This window comes from Delphinus delphis, chromosome 9 (assembly GCF_949987515.2).
Source record: "Delphinus delphis chromosome 9, mDelDel1.2, whole genome shotgun sequence".
NCBI lineage: Eukaryota > Metazoa > Chordata > Mammalia > Artiodactyla > Delphinidae > Delphinus > Delphinus delphis.
In genome coordinates this window covers 101,976,117-102,001,869 of record NC_082691.1, presented here as the reverse complement: position 1 = coordinate 102,001,869, position 25,753 = coordinate 101,976,117, and the positions used below count along the sequence as shown (strand labels likewise).

The 25,753-nt window shown below is 36.7% G+C and overlaps 1 protein-coding gene across 15 annotated transcripts in view; it reads left to right on the top strand.

Moving 5' to 3' along the window:
* Window positions 1–25,753, top strand: part of KMT2C (lysine methyltransferase 2C) — a 294,475-nt gene that overhangs the window by 182,356 nt on the left and 86,366 nt on the right. For 11 of the 15 annotated variants that reach the window (XR_009520703.1, XM_060021158.1, XM_060021157.1 and 8 more), the window contains 7 exons: window positions 338–451; window positions 1,354–1,431; window positions 3,059–3,762; window positions 11,744–11,863; window positions 14,114–14,230; window positions 21,007–21,108; window positions 21,655–21,759. Coding sequence is in view for 14 of the 15 variants with exons in the window: in XM_060021158.1 (XP_059877141.1) it covers window positions 338–451; window positions 1,354–1,431; window positions 3,059–3,762; window positions 11,744–11,863; window positions 14,114–14,230; window positions 21,007–21,108; window positions 21,655–21,759 (1,340 nt within the window). In the remaining variant the exon portion in view is untranslated. The remainder of the gene's footprint in view (window positions 1–337; window positions 452–1,353; window positions 1,432–3,058; window positions 3,763–11,743; window positions 11,864–14,113; window positions 14,231–21,006; window positions 21,109–21,654; window positions 21,760–25,753) is intronic. The other 4 variants (XM_060021164.1, XM_060021163.1, XM_060021168.1 and 1 more) reach the window with 3 other exon arrangements.

The following is a 25,753-nucleotide window of genomic DNA, read 5'->3' as shown; positions in this document are numbered from 1 at the left end:
AATGGCAAAGTCTGTAAAAGTTCTATTTTATCATCTGCAAGGGGGTTAAGTAGACATACCTTGGTTACTAACATTTTGTTTCTAGTATGCCATCAGTATACAGTTGTGCAGTATCCTTTCAAAATAATAAAATTCCAGTTACTTTTTAATTCATTATATTTTCCATATTGGAAAAATGTAAATATATATTTGGTTCAAAATAGAAAAATCTGAAGAAGAATTTATGGCATTTTCAGGGATAATTTACCCCCATTAGAACAAGGTGATAGTTGTTGACTTAGTTAACAAAAACAGAAGAACTCATTCTGAGCTAAAGAATAAATAATTTTCTGTTAAGATTGTAACAATGAAATGGAAGTTGAAGGCCCTGAGGACCACGTGGTACTTCTGGAGCACGCGGCTAATAAAGACGTCGGTGGCCAGCAGCCCGCGCCTGGGATTGTTCCAGATGGTAAGGGTGTTTTTGGTGATGGACAGTCTGTTCTCTGAAGAAAATGCGTGTGTAGAGTGAATATGTGAACATCTGCAACTTTAGTACCCTAGATAAAAATAAGCTGAGACATAGTCATGTACGAAGTTATTTAGAGAGGAGCCTTTTTAAATAAAATAAACTGAGAAATTAATCGGGGAAAGGGCATGTATATATTGTATTGATAGTTCAGCTGTAATCTAGACTTACTCATAAATATATACTTTGTTTAGGGATCAAGTGATTTTCATTAAAAAGCAATTCCTTTCTTTAGTTATCTTTGTAATTACTAACTAGAGCTGTTGCTGATTGTGAGATGTTTCATGCTGAGATAATGAAAAATTCATTGTTTTAGATCATGTAAGCAGTCCTGTTGAGGGTTATTTCAATGATATTTCAGTTAAGCTTTTTGCATTATTGATAATAGCTATTATTGTACTTGAGGATCTGGAATTAATGAGAGACCAGGTTTGGGGAAAACTACTTATTAAATTTAATCTTGGTCTCACCTCAAAGTCTGTGGGATTGTATGTGATACTGTGTTATATAGGTTGAATGTATACATAAAAAGCCCTTGAGATATTTTGAGGTTAATTTTATATTTAACAACTCTCATTAAAAATTATACTTCATAAAGATATAAAGCGAAGAAAAATAAGACAAAACTATATAATAATCTTATAGTACATAATCAGATTCCTTCCATATCCAGTTTCATTTCCATATCCTACTTAACAAATGAATAGTAACAGGATGTTTTATGCTTATATTTGAAATTGGAATTTGGCAGAAGGATAAATATCTTACCCAAATTACTGTTGAGAAGGCAGTGTTAGAGGAGTTTGGACTCCTTGCTGGAGATTCCATAAGTGTGTTATTCACAGCAGCTCACATCCATACTGGAGAGCAGCAGAGGAGTGATCCACCGGAAAGTCATGGCATGCGTGGACTTCTCATTGCTGGTAGGCAACGTGTTCATATCGTCTAATTTGATTGATTTACAGCATAACGCCTTTATGGTTGCTATGCGATTCGAGTCATAGTCTGCTAAGGTGACTTTTCAAATTAGAGATGAATTGTTTACTATTGCTATACTCACATGACGGTAGTTCAGTCTGTGGTTAGGTGATCCTCTTCTGGAAAACCATTGGCAGTGGATTTCTAAGGCAGAAATAGAGCATGTTTGCACTTTTATCTTAATCCTTCCTGCCTAGCACAGAGGAGAAAGAACATCCTCGTGTTCTGAGTGTGTATTGCAAACGTTCCTCTTTGCCAGTGAGACTTGAGGTAGTTGATCTACTATTATGAGCACATAATTTAGGCATCATATAGCATTAAGATTGTTTTACTTGAGTCACTCAAATGGTGATACTTTCGGTTTTAAACCAAAAATGTTCACTTCATTTATATGTATTTTCTGTTTTAAAAGTCCATTTTTTTATTACTTTTAAAATTTTTAAGTTATTTTGAAGTACTTTTGTGTTTAAAAATATTTAGTATGATCAGATCTGTTATTTGATGTTTTTTTGCTTTTCAACTATAGTCTTTGAATAAAGCAGGAGTGAGAAGTGAGATTTCATTTTGATATAAGAACATATATAAATTTCAGTCACCGTGGTAAATAGTAAATAAGGAAATTAGTGTCTTTATTAATGTACGTAAGAAATTACCCTGATGGCATTTGAAATAAGTGCTTTTTATCATCAGTGGTCTTACTTAATAGAGCCACTTAGGGCCCATGTCAATTGGACCTCTAACCTTACTCTTAAGTAATATTGGGTTAAAGGTTTAACTTACTAGTACCCTGATTTAAAATTTAGTAGTCAGTGACTATAGATACTTCTGATATCTAATTCTTTTTATTGATTTGCTAAGATAAGTCTCTTTGGTGATAGATGATGAGGAAGAACAATAATTATATCCAAAAAAATGTATTGATTGTGTTAGCATGTATGGCTAAGCAAAATAAGTCTTTTCTGTCTATGGTCATTACTTATTTGAGTCTACAGAAGCTTTGTTACATCTTGTGTCGGCTTATTGCAAAATTCTTTTTATTCTAGACTAATCTTTTTTAATTTGGACACATCATGTAATATCACTGAGCCTCATTTTCCTAGTTGTAAAATGAGTATAACTTCACCTACAAAATTTTAAATCCTCTTGTAAGTGACCAAACTGTGAAACATCATATATAATAGTTATATTAGAAATTAATTCTATTTTAATATTCTTACCAGAAATTACCTTAAACTCTGGGGATCCCATTAAGGTAGTGTTCTTGTAGGTTTTCTGGTCTGATCGGCGACTGATTCTAACCCATAAACCCTGCTCTCTTTTGACCTTTACTAACCTTGGTAATTGCCTTATTGCCTTTCTTGATGAATACCTTCTGACTTAAGGCATGGTTTTAAGCAAAAGTATGTTTTGGATCCCCCCCCGCCCCGCCAACGTTTTTTTTCTACCCAAGCCTATTATTTTTAAACCATAGAGCTACAGACATGTAAGACATTAATGTTTTATACCTAATCATAGTTAGAAATTTTCAAATTCATAGGTACATTAACATAATAGATATTTGAAATTTTATAGAATCATCCCAAGATAAAATGAATCCTGAATTGGAAAATCAGATTTCTCGTGAAGCTGATAGCGAAGAAATGGAAATGCCTCCTAAAGTGATGCACACTTGCGGTGCAGATCAAAATGAGAACAAAATGGAAGTGACAGACAGCGCTGAAGCCCTTGCCCCCCAGGTCGCTGCGCAGCAGGGGGAAGTGCACTTGTTGGAGGGACCTAACATGGCGGTGTCCCCAGAAGAATCCCGGCCTCCAGGAGTCAACACTGAATCCGTCACTGTCCCGTCCCCCGGTGGGGAAGGTACGGCTTTATGTTCTAAGGAACAATTGGCCATAGAAAGGGTACCAGAAGAAATGGAACAGAAAGAAAATCCTGAACCCTCTACTGCATTTATGGACTTCGAAGTGGCTCCTGCAGTTGAGAGTTGTGTGAAAGATGGTGTATGCCAAGAAAGCAAATCTGTAAAATTACCATCTGAGACAGAGTCACCATCTTCATCAGCAGCGGGCATGAGCAAGGCAAACGCGTCTTCCTCTCCAGCACTTTCTTCCGACTTGCCTTCCCACGACATGCTGCATAGTTACCCCTCGACTCCCAGTGCTTCTGCTGGAAACGTCATGCCAACAACTTACATCTCAGTCACCCCCAAAATTGGCATGGGTAAACCAGCTATTACCAAAAGGAAATTTTCTCCTGGTAGACCTCGGTCCAGACAGGTATGGTGATTTTAATGATGTTGATAGAAAAGATGTTGGAGTGATTCTATAAAGTAAAAAAAAGTGTATGTGTAGCTTTGGTTTGGAGGGCAGGTTTTCCCGTTTAGGTGGAATGTAGATGTAATGTTGACTTATGTGTTTTGGCCACTTCAAAAAACACACTGTTAATGAAGACTAGTTTATTAAACTTGAAGTGATCTTATTGGAATGTAAGTGCAACCTCTTTGATTATAGTTTCTAATAGAAAACACTTTAAAGAAGTTTGTAGTTCTATGCCATAGTAACAGCAGAGACTTAAAAAAAAACGTAAGGTTTTGGGTATAGTGTAATTAACATTTATTTTTCCCCTCATATATTTGTTTAGATATTATTCGTTGTACATATTTTTAACTGCTTAAGCATCAGAATTTACCTAGAGTATTTTTCATGCAGGGGAATTTCTCATTTTGGTTTTTCTATTGATGGCTAACTTTTTGTGGGAATTTTTTTAAAGTTAGGACTTACTTCAGTGGTTTTGTGAACAAAATTTTAGGATTATATTGTTGATCTTCAGGAAATGAAGGGAGTTCTTCCCATGATTATTCTAAGTTGTGTGAATGTGAACTCTACCCTGTAAGGGTAGGTTCCAGATCTTTTTCAGTGGGATTTGAGTGAAACTACAAAGCAAAATGAAGATACTATAGCTAAGAATTATATGTTCTACAAAATTTCTACTTTCTGAAGTTTTTCATAAAATAGCAACATAGCAGACAGTGAAAAAGTCATTAGTCGCAATAATAATTTGGAGTTTTAAGTCTCATGATTTAAATTGCTTTCAGCGATTAAAGTTTAACTTTTTATAGGAATAATAATATTTTGATCGTCTAATTTTGGGATTGTGACACCAGTAAAAAAGTTAAATCAAACTTTATTTTAATGTGAAAATTAGTCTCCTACTTGATATTTATTTTCTATTCTACTAAGAGAGATTTTTCTTCTCAAACTAGTTCTCTTCATCCTTAGTTTTTTCTTTTATTTTCCTTTTCTTTTTTTGAATAGCATATACTAATTGTGTAGTTTTGGCTCTGAAAAGACTTTAGCAATGGAAATTTGAATCTCAAATTTAATTTTGGTTCAGACATTTACATTCTTTAAGGATATTGCATCATAAATATTCCTGTTAAATTTTACTGGTGTCTCTCCTTATTTAGAGACTTCTGCTCCAACTGAGAAGCCATTACGATTATTTTTCTGTTGACCTATGTTCCAAAATAGTGTGGGTATTTTTGTATGTGTGTGAGAGTGTGTATGTACATATATTTTTTTCTTCCAAGTTCATCCCATTTTACATGAGCCGTGTCTTAATATTTGTTACTGTTACTACTACTGCTATGTTCTCTTTCAACTGTGGTAGTATTCTCCTTTCTATTTAGCTGCTACTGTCTGATTACTACCTCACAATTTGCTGCTAATCTCACAAGCAGCTATAGGCCATGTTCTACCTCCCAGTTTTGTTTTAGTTGTATAGGAAACAACCTTCACTTTGAATCACCTTCACTTGGTGATTCAAAAAGCTTGTTGATACACTGCTTTGCTTTTGTGGAGACTATGCATTGGATAGAACAAGATACCTTATTTGTATCATCTTATTTTATGGGAAAATATTTAATGAAGTCACATGACTGTGATCTACTTCAGACACTCATGTACTATTTGCTCTCATGATAATATTGAAAGTTTTTGTTAAATCTTCTATGAAATATGTTTTCTTAGAAACATTTTCTTGAAGTATTCTTAAATATTTAAAGAAAACTTCATAGAAAAACATAAGTACTCTTAAATATATTTTGATAACTTTCAAATGCTAAGAATTTTTTTCTTCATTTTACCTTTCCACCTTTTTTGTTGTTGTTGTTGCTAACATCATATATGTGGAGAGCTTAGGAATTTACATAAATTCTAAGACTGACATCTGTTGAGAGGTTCTCATAGAGAAGGTGAAATTTCTTCAATAGAGTAGGTTTCCAAAAATAGTACTTCATTAGATTATAACCACTTTGCCATTACGTTGTGAACTGAATTTCTTATTTTTCATCAATTTAAGTAGTTTATTAAGAACCCTAGAATTTTATAACATACTTGTGTATTGCAATAGCATTTTAAATGAAGTGTCTCGAATTAACGTATCAGTTTCATAATCTGTTCCTGTGAGAGCAAAACAGGCCTCCAGTGGTGAGCTGTAGAGGATTATAGTTTTGTTAACAATTAATTACAAGTAAGCAATCCCTCCCTCCCTGCCTCCCTCCCTTCTCTTTCTTCCATTTCTGGTTTCTAGACGTAAACCTTTTAGTAAGAAGCACTGTTGGCATTTTGGGGGGCTGGTTGGTTTTTTTGCTTTTAAAGTTAAAAAAGGCAGATCGGTGAATCATATCATCCAAATAAAGAGAGATTCTGTTCTTGATAAATTATTTCATATCCAGCTTTTAACTAAAATAAATTTGAAGTTTGAAGTACTGCTGTATATAATGTATACATAATGATATTCATTAAAGGAAATTAGTAGTTGTAATTGTCTATTCCTGGATACCTATGAGGTAAACTTACATACTGATACTTTGTCTTAGAACCTATCAAAAAAGGTTTCATTAGTAAATAGGTAAATATTCTCTATTCTTTATGAGGAATAAAAGTTGTAGAGTAGATGCCAACAGTGATTTTCCCACATACCTTCTAGTCTAAATACTGTGTGGCATTTTATAAAAGTGACTTTTAAGAAGTCTTTTTTGTATTATTTATATATATTTGTACTGTAATTAATTGATTCTGGGAAAGATTGATTAATAGAAATTCAGCATGAATATTTCCATAGTGCAGTTGTTTGACTTCAAAGCCTTATTCTTCCATTACTGTCTGTGGGACACCAAGCAAGTTACCATGTGAACTCTCTTGGTTTCTTCATCCATAAAACTACATCAGATGGTTGTTAGAATTTAACGATAACACCTATAAACCCCCTGACACATAGCAAACGGTAGTGCTGCCCTGCTTTCTTTCTTGATTTGCAGGATAATGCAGATATTATGTGAAAATGGAGACTTGAGAAGGATGTAGTGTTCATGTGTTAAATTTGGCTGTGAAGTGGTGGTCCTGAAACCCATCACGTTGACTCATAACTATTTCTAAGGAAATGTGCCAGTGAAAATAACTGCAGGCCCGACCAAGTCAAACACTGGCCACAGTAAATACAGGATGTAGTAGGTTTTCAAGTTCAGTGCCGCATAGTGGTTGCACAGATTTTAGAACTAAACTGCCTATTTAATTATTCTGTGTGTGATAGAGGCTGCAGTAGAGGAAACCACAGGGTACTGTGGGAAAGCAGAGAGGGCAAGAGGAAAAACTCTACTCAGGCTTACAGGCTTAGGCATGTTTTCTGGGAGAAATGACTAAACCATTGCTACTCAGAATGTGACCTGCAGACCAGGAATATCAACATCACCTGGAAGTTTGTTACACTGAATCTCAGGCCCCACCTTAACTTGAGTGAACATGTCTATTTTAAGAAGATCCCCATGCAGCCTGAAGTCCAAGAAGCACTGCTCTAAACCATTGAGAAACTGTGGTTTTCATCCTAAAAAAATGTCTAGCCTTTGGGGTGTCAACCTACAACACATACAGATCAGAAGTATCATACATCCCTCTTAGTGTTCTTGTGCCTGTTACATTTTTTAAGCCATTACTAAAACGATTGCTAGCACCAGCCAAATTCACTTTCTTAAATTACTGAGGGCTAAAGCTGGCAGCAGCTATTTCTGTACATATATAGTTTATCTCTTATCAAATCACTCTCAGGACTAAATTTCTTGTTCTGTTTGATGTTGAACTCAGCTTTGTATATGACTTATTTATGTTAAAAGAATTCTGTAAGTCATAAAAAAATGAATTGTTTGCTACAATAGCTGTAATGTACATGAGCGAATGTATGTACCAAAAAGACAAACTATAAATGCTTGTGTTTTCTGTTTCTCTTACTAATTGTCCTCCTTTCTACTCTCGTTTCACTGTTTTCACTTTCTCTAAATCAAACTCACCCAATAATAGCAATCTTGGTTTTGCACAGTATGTTAGGGAGAGGGTGGACTTAGGACTTGGTGGTGTGAATCTTCCCAGGAGACATACCTGACCTTCTCTGGCCACGTTTTAAACTGATTCAGTAGAATTGGATACTCTTGGGCCCTAATCATGACATTGATCATATGTAACAGCCAGCAGCAGGGTTTGACTTCTAATAGAAAGTTGCTCATCATAGCCTACCCTCCACCTGCCATTATTGTCCCATTTCCCTATTCCCACAGTCCTTGTAACAGCTTTGTAATTTTACTAGGTTGATAAATTGGCCTCAAAGCAGAAAACTGAATACCAACTTTAAACAGTAATAATTATTGTTGGAATCGAATTCAGACTCTGCCAAATAGTATTTGTAAAGTTTCTGTGGCATTTGAGAACAAGTTGGTTCTGTTTAGCACTCTTTGTAACTTAAATTCTCCTGATGGTTACGTTTTTTAACCCCTTTTTTTTTTCCAGTTTGTAGATAGTTTAAGAGTAGCAGTGCATGGAATAGGTTGGTAATTTGTTAATAGGTGAAGAAGTCCAAGATTCTAGGCTACAACTGATGGAATTAGTGTGTTTCATATCACAGTACAGTGTTTATTGATGCATTTATGAATACATGCATGCAAAAATGCTCAGTAGAAAAAGTAGACGTTCAATAAGTGCTGAACAGAAGGCTTAACATAGCAGTGAACAAAAAGAGCAGAGTGTCTGCCATCAAGCTTATACTCCAGTGGCAATAGATAAATACAAGTGCGGTAAAGTAAAACCAAGTGTACCAACGGTGTAAACCATGTTACAGTAGATGGGGAATCTGACCTCTTCTGAATGGTCTGTGTAAATTCTTTTTGATCAAAGCTGAGATCTGAAGGGTAATTTATAACTACAGTTGATAATTACATCAGTATTTTAGTTTTAAGGTCTAAAGAATATATTAGGTAATTCCTTCTTTGTGAAAATATCTAAGTGTAATCATAATTTTCTTCATTTCCTATAAAATTGCACGTGCTCTACCTTCCAATGCCTTATGATAACATACTTACTAAAATTTATAATGTAATTACCCAAGCTTTTATTGTATAAGTTTTTCATAGCAGTTGAACGGTTGTCTAATTATCCCTGAAATAGCATCTAAACATTCTTAATCTATAGAGCCCTTCATTTTGTTCATCCATGTTATATGAAGTGTGAATGCTTTTTGAAATGAGATATAATTTTGGCATCAAAGCTAACTTATAAATTATGAATAAATATTATTTTAGAATATGACTTTTTATGGTATACTTTAAGGACTATCTACTGGTATACTTTAAGGACTATCTACTGATATACCATTAAACGATCTACCAAAAGGAATTTAATATGTACACTAGCCAGATATCCTCAGAGAAAAACACTGCGTGGAAACGTTGAGGGAATGAGGTTTAGATACCTCTTGCTCTCACTCTCTACCACTAAATACTGATAAACAATAGAACAGATGACCCCGTATTGTGTTCAGTATGCAGATGCTAAAGGTGTTGTAAAGGACACATGGTTCACTTGGAGTGCCCGGGAAGGCCTCTTCGAGGAGGAGGTATTTAAGGCCATACCTGAAGATTCTGGAGACGCCAACCAGGGGACAGGTGGTGTAGTTCTGAGTCAGTAGGTCCCCACTGTTGAAGAGCTCGGCATGTGTGAAGGATGGCAAGGAAGCCAGGGTAGCTAGGGCGTATCGACAGTGAGAGATGCCACAAGATGCAACTGAAGAGAGGCAGTAAGAAAGGTTTGAGTTTTAAGTGTCACTGCGGAGCTATCAGAGGGTTTGGAACAGGGCAGGAGAGTCTTGCTTGGTCACATTTACATTTTTTAGGAGTCCCTCTGGCTGCTGTGTGGGGAAAGGCTTGAGGAGGTGCAGGTGAGGAAGAAGCATAAATAGAAGTAGACTGTTGCATCAGGCTAGCTGAGAGGTGGTGCCGGCTGTGGGAGTGCAGAGAAACAGAATGACCAGAGACAGAACTTGAAGAGAGAATGTGCTGAATTTACCGATGGTTTGGATCAAAGGAGTGGTGAGGGAGAGGATTGAAGGGGCAGAGGAGAGTGATGAGAGAAGAGAACAGGTCTAACGACTCCCAGTTCTCTGACTCGGACTGGAATCCATTTCTAAAGATGGGGAAAAGTTGTGAGTTGGAACTCGTTTAAGGGAGAGATTTTAGACGTAGTAAACTGGAGAGGTTTTGTGCGACAAAATGGAAGTGCTAAGAAGGAAGTTGAAAATCATAATAACTTGGAGCTCTCAGAACATGTTAGAACTAGAAATGTGAATTTGGGGAACAACAACATCCAAGATGGTGTTTACAGCCCTCATTGTAGATAAGATCATTTAGGACAAGACTACACAGAGGAGAGTGGTCCAGGCTTCCGCCCTGGAAAACAGTGGGGCTTTAGAGGTCAAGTGGAGGAAGAACTCAAAAGGGAGGCTGAGAAGGGTCAGTGAAGGAGGGCAGAGAAACATTCACTGATGTGCTGCACAGAGCCCAGCAGAACTGTAAGTAGATGTTGACAGTGAAATGACAATAGAGAAATTGCTTTTGTCAGCGCGGAGGTTACAGAAGGCCCTGGACACAGTAGGAAAGAAGACAAGTGTGGACATAGACGCAGGGTGATCTGTTAGTGGGAAAGCATTTGTCAGGTGAAATCAGCATGGCTGTTAGCTGAGCGGAGGGTAGGTTAATTAAAGTGAAACCAGCCTCTCCCTGTGTGGTCTTTCTCGAAATACTGTTATTTCATTAACTGTCTCCTCCCCAAAGGATAGCAAGTTCTTATTTCTAGTTATTTAAATTCCCTGGTGGTATTTTAATGGGATTGATAGGCTACTACTTGTTAGTGTGTTAGTGTTCTAGAAACCTGGTAAGTACTGTGTTTCTTGTCTTTAGTTTTGATCATTTAATTGGTAAAATTATAGCATGCTCTGTTGAATTATCTAATTCCAAATAGGTTCTGTATTGTTTGACATTTGTGTTTAAAATGTTATCTTTGTGGAGTGAACGTTTTTCTTTATGCTGCTTATTAGCATCTTCATCAGATTAGTTCAGGTTATTGCTGAATGGGGTTATCTGGAAGCAAAATGTTTTAGTTTTATCTTAACTATTTTAGTAAGTACTGTTTCTCATATAAATAATCAGATACATCAGGCATTTTAATTTGCAAATTTAGGACAATTTGCTTTAACATTTTTCAACTATTCAAATTAGTTCCTTGGATATAATCCAAGTGTAGTAGTCCCCTAAATAAAAATAAAAATCAAAACCCACAACTAATGGTCACTGAAGGAAGAGTAATTAAATGTGAGGATTATAATGGTATTTGCATCTTATGGTTACAAACTGACTTTCCAAATTTTAAAGTGAATGTGTCTGTTGATTGCTCATGTTTCTGACTGCATTTTTTTGGCCTACTGTTTTGGTGGTTTATAGCAAGAAGTATACATAACATTCTTTATGTTTATTCTTTTCTCCCTTCCGGTAGAGTGATAGTTGTTAGAAGAAAATAATCCCCAAATAGTTTCTTATAGTTTTAATTCTTAAAGTTTGATTGACATTTATTTATATCTTGGTGCCGTAATTGCAGTTCATGAGTCAATGTTGATGTCATGTAAACCTTGATTTTTAATACGTTTCATTGTACTGATGTTTCAACCAGAATAAAACATTTAATGTAAATTGTAGCTACAAACATTTAAGTATACAGTCACTGTAAGTGATAAGCTTATTTTCCTTACTACCTTGAAGCAATCTGTCCTAAATTTCCATACGTCTGCATTTGTTTTTGCTGTTCTAAAATTCCTTAGTTGCTGGCTTTGACCTTTTATGTTGCGGAGTTTTATACATCTATTTTCTCACCTGCCATATCCTAGGGGGCTTGGAGTACCCATAATACAGTGAGCCCACCTTCCTGGTCCCCAGACATTTCAGAAGGCCGGGAAATTTTTAAACCCAGGCAGCTTCCTGGCAGTGCCATTTGGAGCATCAAAGTGGTAAATAAAATTGCATTTACATTCGTATATCATTTCTTTCTGGTTGGTTTTGTCCGCGTAGAAGTTAAGAATTAAACCTTTCTTTTCTAGATAAATAGTTTAGTTTCCAGAGCCACTTTTTAAATCTAAAATTTTTAGTATTTGAAGAAGCAACGTGCTTACCTTTAAAAACCTGCACTGGGAGGAAATTAAATTGCCATTTTACTTGACTGATCTTAAGGGTAAATTTTTAATACCCTTTTTTATGGTTGCTTCCTTTTATGTTGTAATTACCAGTATTTCTACGGGGGAAATCCTTGTCACATAGGCTATAAAGTAATTAAAGACTTGTTCATCATATCGTAAAATTTTGTTGCTTAGAAAAGAACAAAAGAAAAGCTACATTAATTTATTATGTACTAATGGAGAAGAAATAGCAGAATTGCAGCAGATTTCATTGTCTGTGTTAATAATCTAAAAACTATAGGATCTCTTTTTCATGTCATTGGTGGATGACTCTGTTAGTCCTTGAAGTTGTCTGGTGCATTTTGAAGGTGAAAAATTAATTTGGAAAAGTGTTAATCATCTGAAAAGTTAAAAAAATTTTCCTGACTAGAGTAGACAGTATTCTTCATCTTCTATATTTAATAATATAATTCTGGAATAAGGGTTTTTAATTTAGACTAATTAAGGATTTCAAAGGAGTTCTAGATTCTGCTTTCCTATTTTCTATCACCGTTGGAAGAACTATTTTTCAACTCACTCTGATAGCATGCAAGGTGTTGAAAATGTAAATATTAATTAGAAGAGTTAAAGAGGTCTTGTTTGACCATTATGAAGCATATACCACTGATTTTCACTTATTCTTACCTGTGTCATTGGATGTTGAGGAGAAATACATTGAGGGATTACTGTAGTCTTGATTCCGTCACTGACTTTTAAAAAATCTTTTATACCTATTGAAAAACAACAAGAGAAACTATCCAATTGAACACTACCCTGTCGCTTGTTCAGAGAAGCTCAGGATCTGAAGGAAAGCAGCTTAAGAGGATAAGGAGAGGCAGCTGGAAAACTGGAAGTTGGCTTTTACTAAAAAACTGAAGGAACAAAAGCCCCCCTTCCCTCTTGTTCACGTGTGTCTTTTTGGTGCTCACAGTATAACCGTAAATTGCTGACTTGGAGAGCATTCTGCCAAGTAGGTAATGAGCTCAGTGTTTCAAACTGCTGCAGGTGACCTCAGCTGAAGGTGTCACGTATTATTTACCTTGTTAGGGAAAACAAAACCGGGATTTTCCTGAGCATTTTAGTAATCTTAAATACACACAGCACAAGTAGGTGTAGATGCCAGGTGTTTTCAGGTAGTAATACATAAGTCTGAGAATAAATAAGAAAACAGCAACACAAAACCTTAGTGCTTATTTGTTAAAATATCAGGGAATTCAACATATTTTCCCATAGAATTTTTTCTTGTGTAAAAATTCACATAAATTATTTCCACTTGAAGTAATTATTATCTAGGTGATTTAAAGCAAGCCTTTTAATTTTTCATCAGCTTTCCTGTATGGTCAGGTATTGAACGGTTAGAGGATATTGACAGTTTTCACGACAGAAAAAATACTGTTGCACATAGTAAAAATGAGCTTTTGTGCAACGCAGCGGTGCAGAATAGTGGTTAAGAGTGAGGTCACTGGAGCCAGGCTTGCCAGGTGTCTGACTTGGCGCAAGTTACTTAACCTTTTTATTCCCCAGTGTACTTACCTCTGAAGTGGGGATGATGAAATAGTATTGACCTTATGAGATTGTTGAGAGGAACAAGTGCTTCGAGCAGTACATAATAAGTACTAAGCATATGATAACTATTAATATCGTTGCAATTACAAGAAACCAGTTAGCAAGAGAGTCCTTCCTCATACTTGCTCTATAATACAATACAATTTGTTGCGCCTGAAAATACCTGGATAGAGTTGTGGCTTTTCTGCCCCCTAGGATGTAGGATTAGGAAACGGAAATACAGTGCCAAGGTTTGCTGTTGCAGGGCATTCACAGTAACAGACCAAGTTTGATTCTAAGGTTGTAGATGTTTAAGTCGTAGAATACATACTGAAAGATGCAAATAATAAGCCTGGTCTCTTAATATTTATCATCTGATTGGAATAAAAGGGAGAAGCAAGTATTTGTGTAACATTTAATAAGACGGTTTATCTCACATTTTGGATTTAAAATTCTTTTGGGCTTTTACAGAATGCTGACTTTTCCGTATCTGTCGTGTAGGGCCGGGGGTCAGGATTTCCAGGAAAGCGGAGACCTCGTGGTGCAGGACTGTCAGGACGAGGCGGCAGAGGCAGATCAAAGTTGAAAAGTGGAATCGGGGCAGTTGTGTTGCCCGGGGTAAGGCCCGCTCACTTTACATTTGCTACAGTCCTTAATGTGTCGGCCGACGATGATCAGCTCATTTGTACCAAATTACTTAGATTCTAAGAGTCACATAAACAGGCTAAAATTTTATCTCCATCTGCATTTCTTTTTAAACCTCTGGTGAGGTTTTCTTCTATATTTTCTACTTTTTCATTCCTTTTTTCTTACATTCCTCTTTGACTCTGATCTTTCTTCTCCAAAATCCAATATGCAGTATATTTGCTCTTCTATTAAAACAAAACTTCTGTTATATTCTTGAGTTTATTTGAAGAATTTAATTATGTTGGTGTTTTAAATTTTTGATTGTAGTTGCTCTCAGTAATATGTAATATGGTTTACAGAAAAAATTAGAAATGTTGTAGATTAGTATGGAGTCTAAAAATGTTGAAGATTTTATGACTGTCTTTGACTTATTTGAATTTAAGATTGATAACTGTATGGTCATTGGCACATTATGAGGCTTTGTTTAAATGTGTATTGAAAAAACTGCATTTGGCAAAAAATAATAGCAGATATTTCCTGCAATAACTTTACTATTTTACCGATACCCTGTTTTTCAGATTCTAATTGTCATGTTAAGTTCAGGATACAGGTGGGATTGTTCAATTTCCTACTGTTTTTCAGATTCTAATTGTCATATTAAGTCCAGGATGCAGGTGGGATTGTTCAGTTTGCTGCTAAAGGAGTAAGGAAACTTGGATTCTGGTGGTTTTTTTTTAAAGCAAGTCCCTCCCTCCCTCCCCACTCCCCGAATTAATAGGCCTATTGAGGTAAAATTGATACAAAATAAGGTACAAATATTTGAAGTGTACAGTCTCATAGGTTTTGACACATGTGTACACCCTTGAAAACCACACTACAGTTAAGAACATATTCGGCCCTCAAAGTTTCTTTGTGCCTCTCTGAAATCCCTTTGCCTGCCTTCCTGCCTTACCCCCAGGCAATGACTGATCTGATTTCCATTTCTGTCGATTGGTTTGCATTTTCTGGAGTCTGTGTAAGTGGAATCATGCTGAATATACTCTTTTTGATATGATTTATTTCACTCAACATAATTATTTTGATATTAATTCATGCTCTTGTGTGTGTTAACAGTTCCTTTTTGTTGAAGAGCGTTCCATAGCATGGATGTGCCACAGTTTGTGTATCTGTTCACCTATTGAAGGACATTATGTTTGCTTCCATTGTTTGGCTATTAGAAATAAAACTGCTCCAAACTTTTACATATAAGTTCACCTGTGGATATGTTTTCTTTTCTCATGGGTAAACATATAGAAATGGAATGGCTGGATGTATGGTAGGTATATGCTTAGCTGTTTAAGAAAAGGTTGGTTTTCAAGTTGGGTGTGACATTTTATATTTGCAAGAATATGTAAGGTTCCATTTCCTCCACATACTCACCCACATTTGGTATGGCCAGTCTTCTTAATTTTAGCCATTGTAACAGGTGTGTTAAGAGTATCTGACTTGCATTTCTCTAATAACTTGTGATATTGATCAGCTTTTTTAGGTGCTTATTTGCTATCTGTATATCTTCTTTGATAAAGTCACTCTTCAGATCTTTAATACATTTTCCAAAATCGAGTATTTTTTTTTAAATTTATTTGTTTTTATTTTTGGCTGCGTTGGGTCTTTGTTGCTGCGCATGGGCTTTCTCTAGTTGCGGCGAGCGGGGCTACTCTTCCTTGCGGTACAGAGGCTTCTCATTGCAGTGGCTTCTCTTGTTGCGTAGCACGGGCTCCAGGCACGCGGGCTTCAGTAGTTGTGGCTCGTGGGCTCTAGAGCGCAGGCTCAGTAGTTGTGGCGCACGGGCTTAGTTGCTCTGCAGCATGTGGGATCTTCCTGAACCAGGGCTCAAACCCCTGTCCCTTGCATTGGCAGGTGGATTCTTAAACACTGCACCACCAGGGAAGCCCAAAATTGAGTAGTTTTTTAATTAACTGAGTTTTGAGATTTCTTTATGTATTCTGGACACAAGCTCTTCATCATATATATGATTTGCAAATATTTTCTTGCATTTTGGGGTTTGTCTTTGCATTTTCTTAACTGTGTCTTTCACAGAGCAGTTGATTTAATTTTGATGGAGTCCAGTTTATTAATTTTTTTCTTCTTCTGTGGATTGTGCTTTTTGGTGCTGAGAAATACTTGTGTCACCCAAGGTCACAAAGATATTCTGTGTTTTCTTCTAGAAAGGTATTTCATTTAGATCTATAATGGGATTTGAGTTTTTTAAATGTATGGTATGAATAAAGATGGAAGTTCATTTTTTTACATACTGAGTAGCTGGTTGTTTTAGCACTGTTTCTCTGAATTGCCTTTCATCATTCTTGAAAATTAGTTATCATATATGTGGATCTATTTTTGGAATCTCATGCTGTACGATTGCTCCATTTCTTTAGGCCAATACTCCACTATTTTGATTACTTCTACTTTACAGCTGCTCTTGAAATCGAACACTGGTAGTGTTCTGATTTTCTACTTTTCAAAATTGTTTTGACTATTCTAAATCCTTTGTACTTCCATATGAATTTTTGTATTAGCTTGTCAATATCTATAGATAAGCCTGCTAGGATCTTGATTGTGTTTGCATTCAAACTATAGATTAATTTGGGGAAGATTGACATTTTAACCATATTGAGTTTTTGAACCCATCAGCACCTGTATCTCTCCATTTCTTTAGGTCTTCCTTAATTTCTTTCAGCGATGTTCTTTAGTTTTCAACAGACAGGTTGAACAGATACTGTTAATCAGATTTATCTCCATCTTCCATATTTTTTATGCTATTGTTAATGGTAGTGTTGTCTTAATTTCAAATTGTGTTTGTCAGTTGCTAGTATCCAGAAATACTACTCCTTTTTGTGTATCTGTTATTCTAATTGCTTGTTTGTAGAATCCATTGGGTTTTCTACATAAACGATCACGTTGTCTGCAGATAAAGTTTTACGTGTTTCTTTTTAATCTGGAGTCCTTTCGTGTCTATTCTTTTTTGCATTTGCTATAGCCTTCAGTATAGTGTCGAACAGAAGTGAAGAGCTCAGATAACCTTGTTTTTGACCATGAGGAGAAAGCATATAGTTTTTCATAATTAAGTATGGTGTTAGCCTTAGTTTTGTTTTAATAGACATCCTAAATCAGTGTGAGGAATTTCCTTTCTATTAATAGTCTGCTGAGATTTTTTTTTTTTAATTAGGAGTAGATGTCAGAAGTAGATTCTGTCAAATGTGCTTTTTTTTGCATTTGTAGAGGTGATCATGTAGCTTGTTTGTTGATATGTGAGTTACATCTTCATGTGTGTGTGCTAAAGCAATCTTGCATTCCTGGGTTAAACTCTACTTGGTCGTGATGTTGGATTCAGTTTGCTAAAAGCTTTAGACTTTTTATATCTATGTTCATGAGGGATATTGGTCTATAGTCTTATTTTCTTATCATGTCTTTGGTTTTCATATCGGCATAATTCTGGCTTCATAGAATGATTGGGAAATATAGTTTGCTCTTCAGTTTTCTAGAAAAGTTGTGTAGTGTTGGGAATTTCTTTCTTATATTATTTATAGATAGAATCATTAGTGGAGCCATTTTGGCCAGGAGTTTTCTTTATTGGAAGATTTTCAACTACAAATTCAATGTCTTTCATAGGTATAGGGCTATTTAGGTTATCTGTTTTTTCTTGCATGAATTTGTCTTTTAAGGAATTTGTTTCATGTAGGTTGACAAATCTGTTCTTCTAGAATGGATAATAGTGTTCCTTTACTGTCCTTTTGAATTGGTAGTGATGTTCCTCGTTCCTGTTGTTGGTAATTTGTGTGTTTTCTCCATTTTCCTGATCAGTCTTGCTTGAGGTTTATCAATTTTTTTTTGCGGTACGCGGGCCTCTCACTGCTGTGGCCTCTCCCGTTGCGGAGCACAGGCTCCGGACGCGCAGGCTCAGCGGCCATGGCTCACGGGCCCAGCCGCTCTGCGGCATGTGGGATCCTCCCGGACCGGGGCACGAACCCGTGTCCCCTGCATCGGCAGGCGGACCGTCAACCACTGCGCCACCAGGGAAGCCCGAGGTTTATCAATTTTATTGACCTTTTTTGAGCCAGCCTTTGCTTTCATTCGTTTTTCTGTATTTTTTCCTACTTTCTATTCCATTGATTTCCACTCTGATCTTTATCATTTCCTTTTCTCTCACTTTGAGTTTAATTTGCTCTTCCGTTTTTTGGTTTTCTTTTTTGTGTCCCTGCTTGGAAATGCCCAACTTTTGAGGTTTAGGCTAGAGTTTTCTCTTTTCTTCGGCTTATATCTGTGGTTCAGGAAAATAAAACTTTTGTAACCTTCAGAACAGATCAGACTGTTATCTGTGCAGGGAACAATAGTGCATACTTTGTCAGAGATTGCCTTTGAGGTAGATTTTATTTTTCTGACAGTTTCAAGATCATGAAATAAAGTATGAAATGAAAACAATGTGTCACTAAGCTAGATGATAGAGTTTTCTTTCTTACATGTATGAATTGCTATTTTAAAAAAATCTTGATTTTTTTTTTTTTTTTTTTTTTTTAGCACGTTCTTGTCCCCCTGCTTGATTTAGGGGATACTGCAGCTTTCTACTGCAGACTTTGTTTCTGGTTGATACGGGGAATACTGTGTTCCATCCTTGTTTTTCAGTTTAACAAAAGCATTCTCTGGGTAAATTTTCCTTTGAAAATAAGAATAACACTTCTACAATTTGTGAGCTACTTACTACGTGTTACCCAGTTGTAAGACCTGTTTTGTGTTCCCATGTTGGAGATGGGGAGGTAGAAATGGATACTTATTTCAATATATTGAATACTTTTGTTACCTATATTCTAGCTGTTTCAGTTATGTATTTTAATGATGTTCTCAATGTATCATTAGTCCTGTGTTTGAATTACTGAGATTACTCCATCCACTCTGGTAGGCACTTAATTTATTACTGATGGAATGATTATTCTACTTTTATGAATCATCGTGTTTGACTAAAAGGTAATTTTGGGATATGCATATAACATATGGATACATTTCCTCAGTTTAAAAAATTAATATTTTTTAGATAGATGGAAGTTTTGTCTACTAGTTGAGTCCTGATTTTCTCCCTGTCACCAGTTTTGGGCATTTACATTTTAGGTTGATCCATATGAAATTGCCAACATTCAACCCCCTTTGACCTTTGAACAGCAATTTCTTATGCTTCAGCCTATGATACATGGCCATAAGGCAGACACGTAATTGTTTTGTGTGTTTTTATACCGTAGTGCCCTGGCTCATGTATTACTCTGCAGCTTGTTTTTCACCTCAACAGTGTAGCATGTGATTTTCTTCATGGAAATCCGTACAGATTTCTGCCTTGCTGTTTTTTAAATGCTGCATAATTTTTCATAGTTTGGATTGTTCCTAGTTTTAGTCATTCCCTAGTGCTGACCAGTTAGGTTGCTTACACTTTTCCCATGTTGTCTTTAGGCCTTTGTGACTATAAATTGCTTTTATCGATTACTGTCGTAAAACCATAGAACTGTTCATTAAAACTGCATTTAAAGTCTTTTGCACTGAAAAATTTTATTACTGTAATATACTCCTTCTATTTATTGATAGTTAGTCTTCTTTCAGTTATTCCTCAAGAACAGTAATTTCTATTACTTTTCATTTTGACCCTAACCTGTTGTGTTTCAGCTCAGTTCTTCCAAGCTATGTTGTAAGCTTTTAAAGCAAAGAGAGTTTATAGTTCTGGCATTGGCTTCCCCATTCTCTTTTTTAGCATCTCATTCAGAGCTTTTTTCATGATAAGCACTCTGGAAATAATTACTAATAAGCCAGTGTGTACTTAGTTGATTTGGTCAAATTTAACAAGTCCAGAATTGAACGGCTATGGTTGATAATTCTTTGGCTAAGACTGAAATTATGATAAGTTATTCAAAATAATTATATTCTAAAACACTGCTGCCCCCAAAGAAATATGTGAACCATATATGCAATTTAAAACTTCCTAGGGAATTCCCTGATGGTCCAGTGGTTAGGACTCCGTGCTCTCACTACCAAGGGCCAGGGTTTGATTCCTGGTTGGGGAACTAACAGCCTGCAGGCCATGTGGCACAGCCAAAAAATAAACAAATTAAAACAAACAAAAAAACTTCCTAGTAGCTACATTAAAAAAAGAGAGAGGAGTAGGTGAAATTTAATTTTAATATATACTGTTTGACCCAGTATATCCAAAATAGTATCATTTCAACATGTAATTTATAAACTACACAGAATTATTTGACCTATATTTATGTTCTTTTTTGTTTGATACTAGGTCTTTAATATCTGGTGTGTATTTTATACTTATAGCTTTATACATCTCATTTTGCTGTACCCCCATTGCAGGTTTTAAGAGTCACTAAAATGGAATGATATATGTGTGTGTATCTGTGTGTGTGTGTGTGTACATCCATATATAAGTATACACACATACAATGTTTTTGTTTGTTTCTTGATTAGAATTTCTGGTTAATCAGTCTTACTAAAGACATATTTATGTTTTCTCACTTCCTGATCTATGGGGCTTGTAACTCTGAAGAGACAAGTGAATTTAAAAAATGCCATAATTTATACTTTATAGTAGTATCTTGGTAATAATAATCTAATTGGGAATTGTTAGTATAGTCTCTGGCAAAAAAGTTGTACTTTAAACATGAATCTTCTTAAGCTTTTCAGTCAGGTATAATACAGGTGAAAAATATAACTTCACATTTCGTGTGTTTTGCTTTTCATAGGTGTCTGCTGCAGATATTTCATCAAATAAGGATGAAGAAGAAAACTCTATGCACAATACAGTTGTGTTGTTTTCTAGCAGTGACAAGTTCACTTTGCATCAGGTTTGAACTAAATTATTTGTCTTGCACTTTTTAAAAAATTAATTACTTTATTAATTAATGGCTGAGTTGGGTCTTTGTTGCTGGGTGTGGGCTTTCTCTAGTTGCAGCGAACGAGGGCTAGTCTTCCATGTGGTACGCGGGCTTCTCATTGCGGTGGCTTCTCTTGTTGTGGAGCACGGGCTCTAGGCATGCGGGCTTCAGTAGTTGTGGCTCGTGGGCTCTAGATCGCAGGCTCAGTAGCTGTGGCACACAGTCTTAGTTGCTCCGCGGCATGTGGGATCTTCCCAGACCAGGGCTCGAACCTTTGTCCCCTGCATTTGCAGGAGGATTCTTAACCACTGTGCCACCAGGGAAGCCCTGTCTTCCACTTTTGAACTCCTCCTTGCCCATTTCTACTTTATCCCGTATGTACTGCAGTCATTTAATATTTAGCTCTAGAGCTATACCAACTAAGAAGGTGCTTTATAAAAATTATAAAATTAGTATATTGGTATAGTCTTAGTTTGGTGTGGAATTTAAAATACGTTAATGTGTTCTTAATTTCAGGATATGTGTGTAGTTTGTGGCAGTTTTGGCCAAGGAGCAGAGGGAAGATTACTTGCCTGTTCTCAGTGTGGTCAGTGTTACCATCCATACTGCGTCAGTATTAAGGTGAGTACACTTAGATTTAATTATTAATGCAAATATGCTTCAGGTTAACAAAAATGTATTGATTTGATTAGTATCATGCTGCTTCCAGTTCTTATAATTAATCAGTTATTGCTTGTTAGGATTATTATACATATGTGACAATATTTAAGTACTTGAAATATTAAAGTACACCCTCCACTTCACCCCCCCACCCCCCTGCTCCTTCACTGCCTTTTTGGAATCTCAGTTGTGTGCAAAATTGTGTGATATTGTCCTCAGATCACTAACACCTTGTTGGGTTTTTTCCCCCAATTGTTTTTCTTTCTGTGCTTTAGTTTGTATAGTTCTATTACATTCCCAGAATGCACTATTATTATGCAGTATCCAGCCTATTTTTAAGGCCATCCAGTGGGGTTTTTTTTTTGGCTGTACGCGGGCCTCTCACTGTTGTGGCCTCTCTCCTTGCGGAGCACAGGCTCCGGACGCGCAGGCTCAGCGGCCACGGCTCACGGGCCTAGCTGCTCCGCGGCATGTGGGATCTTCCCGGACCGGGGCACGAACCCGTGTCCCCTGCATTGGCAGGTGGACTCTCAACCACTGTGCCACCAGGGAAGCCCTCATCCAATGGATTTTTTACCCAGATAATTCTGTTTTTTAATCTCAGTTCCATTCTATAGCTTATACTTATCTTGTGGTTTTAAATTTTTTCTTCATTATGCTTTTTGTTTCAAGTCCTTGAAAAGTTTATAATAGTCTGCTACTTCTATCATCCCTGACATTTTTCATTTTGTATTAACTAATTTTTCATTTTGTAAATGTTTTACAGCTTTCTTTTTAACATCTAGTAAGTTTTGATTGAATGTGGACATTGTGCATTGTGATGGTGTATTGTTGAGAGTCTAGATTTTGTTCCTTTAAAACGCAGTGAGATTTTGTTGTGGCAGGCAGTTATTTGTGGATAAGTTTGAACCTTTTGACACTTCTTTGTGTCAAGCTTTGAGGTGAGTCCACAGAGCCTTCACTCTGAGGTGGCTATTCTCAAACTTTTTGGTCTTAGAACCCTTAGCACTCTTAAAAAAGTATTGAGGACCCCAAGGAGATTTTGTCTATGAAGATAATAATGATTGAATATTTACTGTTTTAAAAATTACAACTGAGAATATTTTAAAACACAAAAGTATGCAGACACACCTTGTATAATGCCAATATAATGATGTTTTATACATCATGTAGCGTCTACAAAACATCACAGAGTGAATTAAAGTGAATAGTTTAGATCACACTTTCCTAACTGCTGTTCTAGCACCAGTTTAATACTTGAGGCATGGCCTTTATGAGGTCTCTGTTGAATTCTCCCTAAACCTTCCCCTTTCTGATCCCTACAGGCCCCTATTCACCAGTGTCTTTTCAGTCTGACTTGGTTGAGATTCAGATGTCTTCCAGCACTGTGTGCACTCTGATATTTATTACAGATTCCCAGCAGCTCTTCTTTACCCTGGTTTTGGGTCCTTGTGTGACCTCCTGGATGTGCAGCTTGGTGTTCAGTCGAAGACTAAAGGGAAATACTGTGTCGATTCCTGGAGTTCTTTCTTTTTTTTTTTTTGGAGTTCTTTCTTACTGCTCCCTTCTTTCCAGTGCTCTGTCCTGCACATTCCAACTGCCTCAGCCCCCTGAACTCCAGCAGTGTGTCCTAAACTCAGTGAGCCCATTGTACTTGCCTGGGCTCGTCCTTCCCTGGGGATCATTCTGGAAAAATGGCTATAGGCGGAAGAATATCATAGGACTCTCCTTGCTTGTTTCCCTCCTCTCAGAAAAAGTCTTACACTGCCTTTTGTCCGGTATCTGAAAACAAGTGTTTCATAAATTTTGCCCAGTTTCCTAGTGTTTTCTGATGGGAGACAGGTCTCGTTTCAGTTACTCCAACGTAGTTGAAGCAAATATCCGTTAGACTATAAAACACATCTCTCACACCTTAGACATGATACATGGATGGGGACCCTGGATAATATCTTGGTTCAAAGAGCTCTTAAAAATGAAGATAAAACCAGTTCAATATGAGACAAAAAAGAGTGGATAGTAGAGCCCTGAAATCTGCACTAAGAGGGAGTTTCAAAGGGGGGGGGGTATTGTTCAAATGTTGAAATACCGCAGAGAGTTCAAATGATAAACACTAGTACGTCATCTAGATTTGGCAGTAAGGTCTTGACTGACTGACTTGAGCAGTTTCACTGGTGGTGGGCAGAGCGACCAGACTGTAGTGTGTTGAAGAGTCACTTTAAACTGAGGGACTTGAGAATTCGGCTGTAACGGACCACAGACTGTGAAACAGGAAAACTTAGTGGGAATGAAGATACATCATTAAAAAAAACTCTACTACTTTATCTTCATCTTACCTTTCTTCTAAGCCAGGGATTGGTAAACTGCCACACAGGCCAAATCTTGCCCACTGCCTATTTTTGTAAGTGAAGTTTTATTGGAACACAGCCATGCTCTTTTGTTTACATATGTCTGTAGTGAGCTTCACACTACAGTGGCACAATTATGTAGTTTAACATACTGCCTGGCCAGCGAAGTCTAGAATATTTATTACCCTGTCCTTTACAGAAAAAGTTTGCTGGCTACTGCTCTATGCTCCCCTGCTCTTCCTACCCTAGGCTGTTTCTTCCATTTGGGTAAATAATATAATCTGATAATCTAAGACTAAGTTAAACATATCAGTAGGCTAATCAAAGTAATAAATATACACGCTTAAGAAGCAAATGTCTTTACGAGCCTTATGGTAACCGACCGACCCGTCTTCCTCTACCTTCACATCTGAGTCCTCTTCCCCACAATGCAACCCCTTTGGGTTCGTTCAGGTCCTTCTTTTTGTAGTTAACTGTACAGCGCTAAATAATATACTCGTGTTACTCCTTTATGTGTGTTAGATTTTGTTGACTTGCCTCTATAAATAAATAAATAAATGCTGATTGAGCTCTTAAAATACACCTCCTGCCTTCTCCCAGCATCGTCCCAGTATAGTTGTTTTACTATATTTAGTTAATAAACAATGTTGGCTATGACTCCATAAATGTTCACTGGAGATCTAAATAGTGTACTATGACTTTATTTTGTTTTTCATGGAGTTTTCAATAGCAAGAAGAAAATAATGATTCATGATTCTCCATTAGTTTTTATTTGTTTTTACCTACTGTAGAAGCATGATCATATCAGATTATTTCAGCAAGTAACTGTTTTTCTGGGAAAGGCTTACCCCCTTCCACACTCTGCTTTTTCCCTGTTCTGAGCTGGGCTGGTAACTTCTAGGTCTGTTACTCAGTTCTCATCCTCAAACATCTCTGGGATGACATCCTCTTTTGGGTTCATTGCTTTCTAGATCCCACGTCTTCCTTTTTCTTGGTATACACCCTCACTTTGTTCCTCATATCTCTTAAGTAACTTCATTAGAAAGGGTACTTGGAAGCTGAATTTTGAGTCTTTGTCTGAAAGGCATTCCACTTTAACACTTAATTGCTTGTTTAGTTAGATTAAGGATTGTACCTTGAGAAGTATTTACCTGTAGAATTGGAAACTGTTACACTCTTTTAGCATCCAGAGTTGGAAAGTTTGATGCTACTTTGATAGTTGTTCATTTATTTAACTCTTGTGTAGTTTTTTTTTTTTTTCAGTATGCGGGCCTCTCACTGTTGTGGCCTATCCCGTTATGGAGCACAGGCTCCGGACGCGCAGGCTCAGTGGCCATGGCTCACGGGCCCAGCTGCTCCGCGGCATGTGGGATCCTCCCGGACCGGGGCATGAACCCGTGTCCCCTGCATCGGCAGGCGGACTCTCAACCACTGCGCCACCAGGGAAGCCCTCAAGTAGTTTTAAGACCTTATTCTTCATGATCTTAATTTTTATTCTGTATCTTGATTGTTTGCTATTTTGTTATAACACAGGTTCTTTGCGGTCCTTTTTACCTGTAGACTCTAGTCTTTTGAGATCTCTTAGTTTGTTCCAAATTTTTAATACTCCA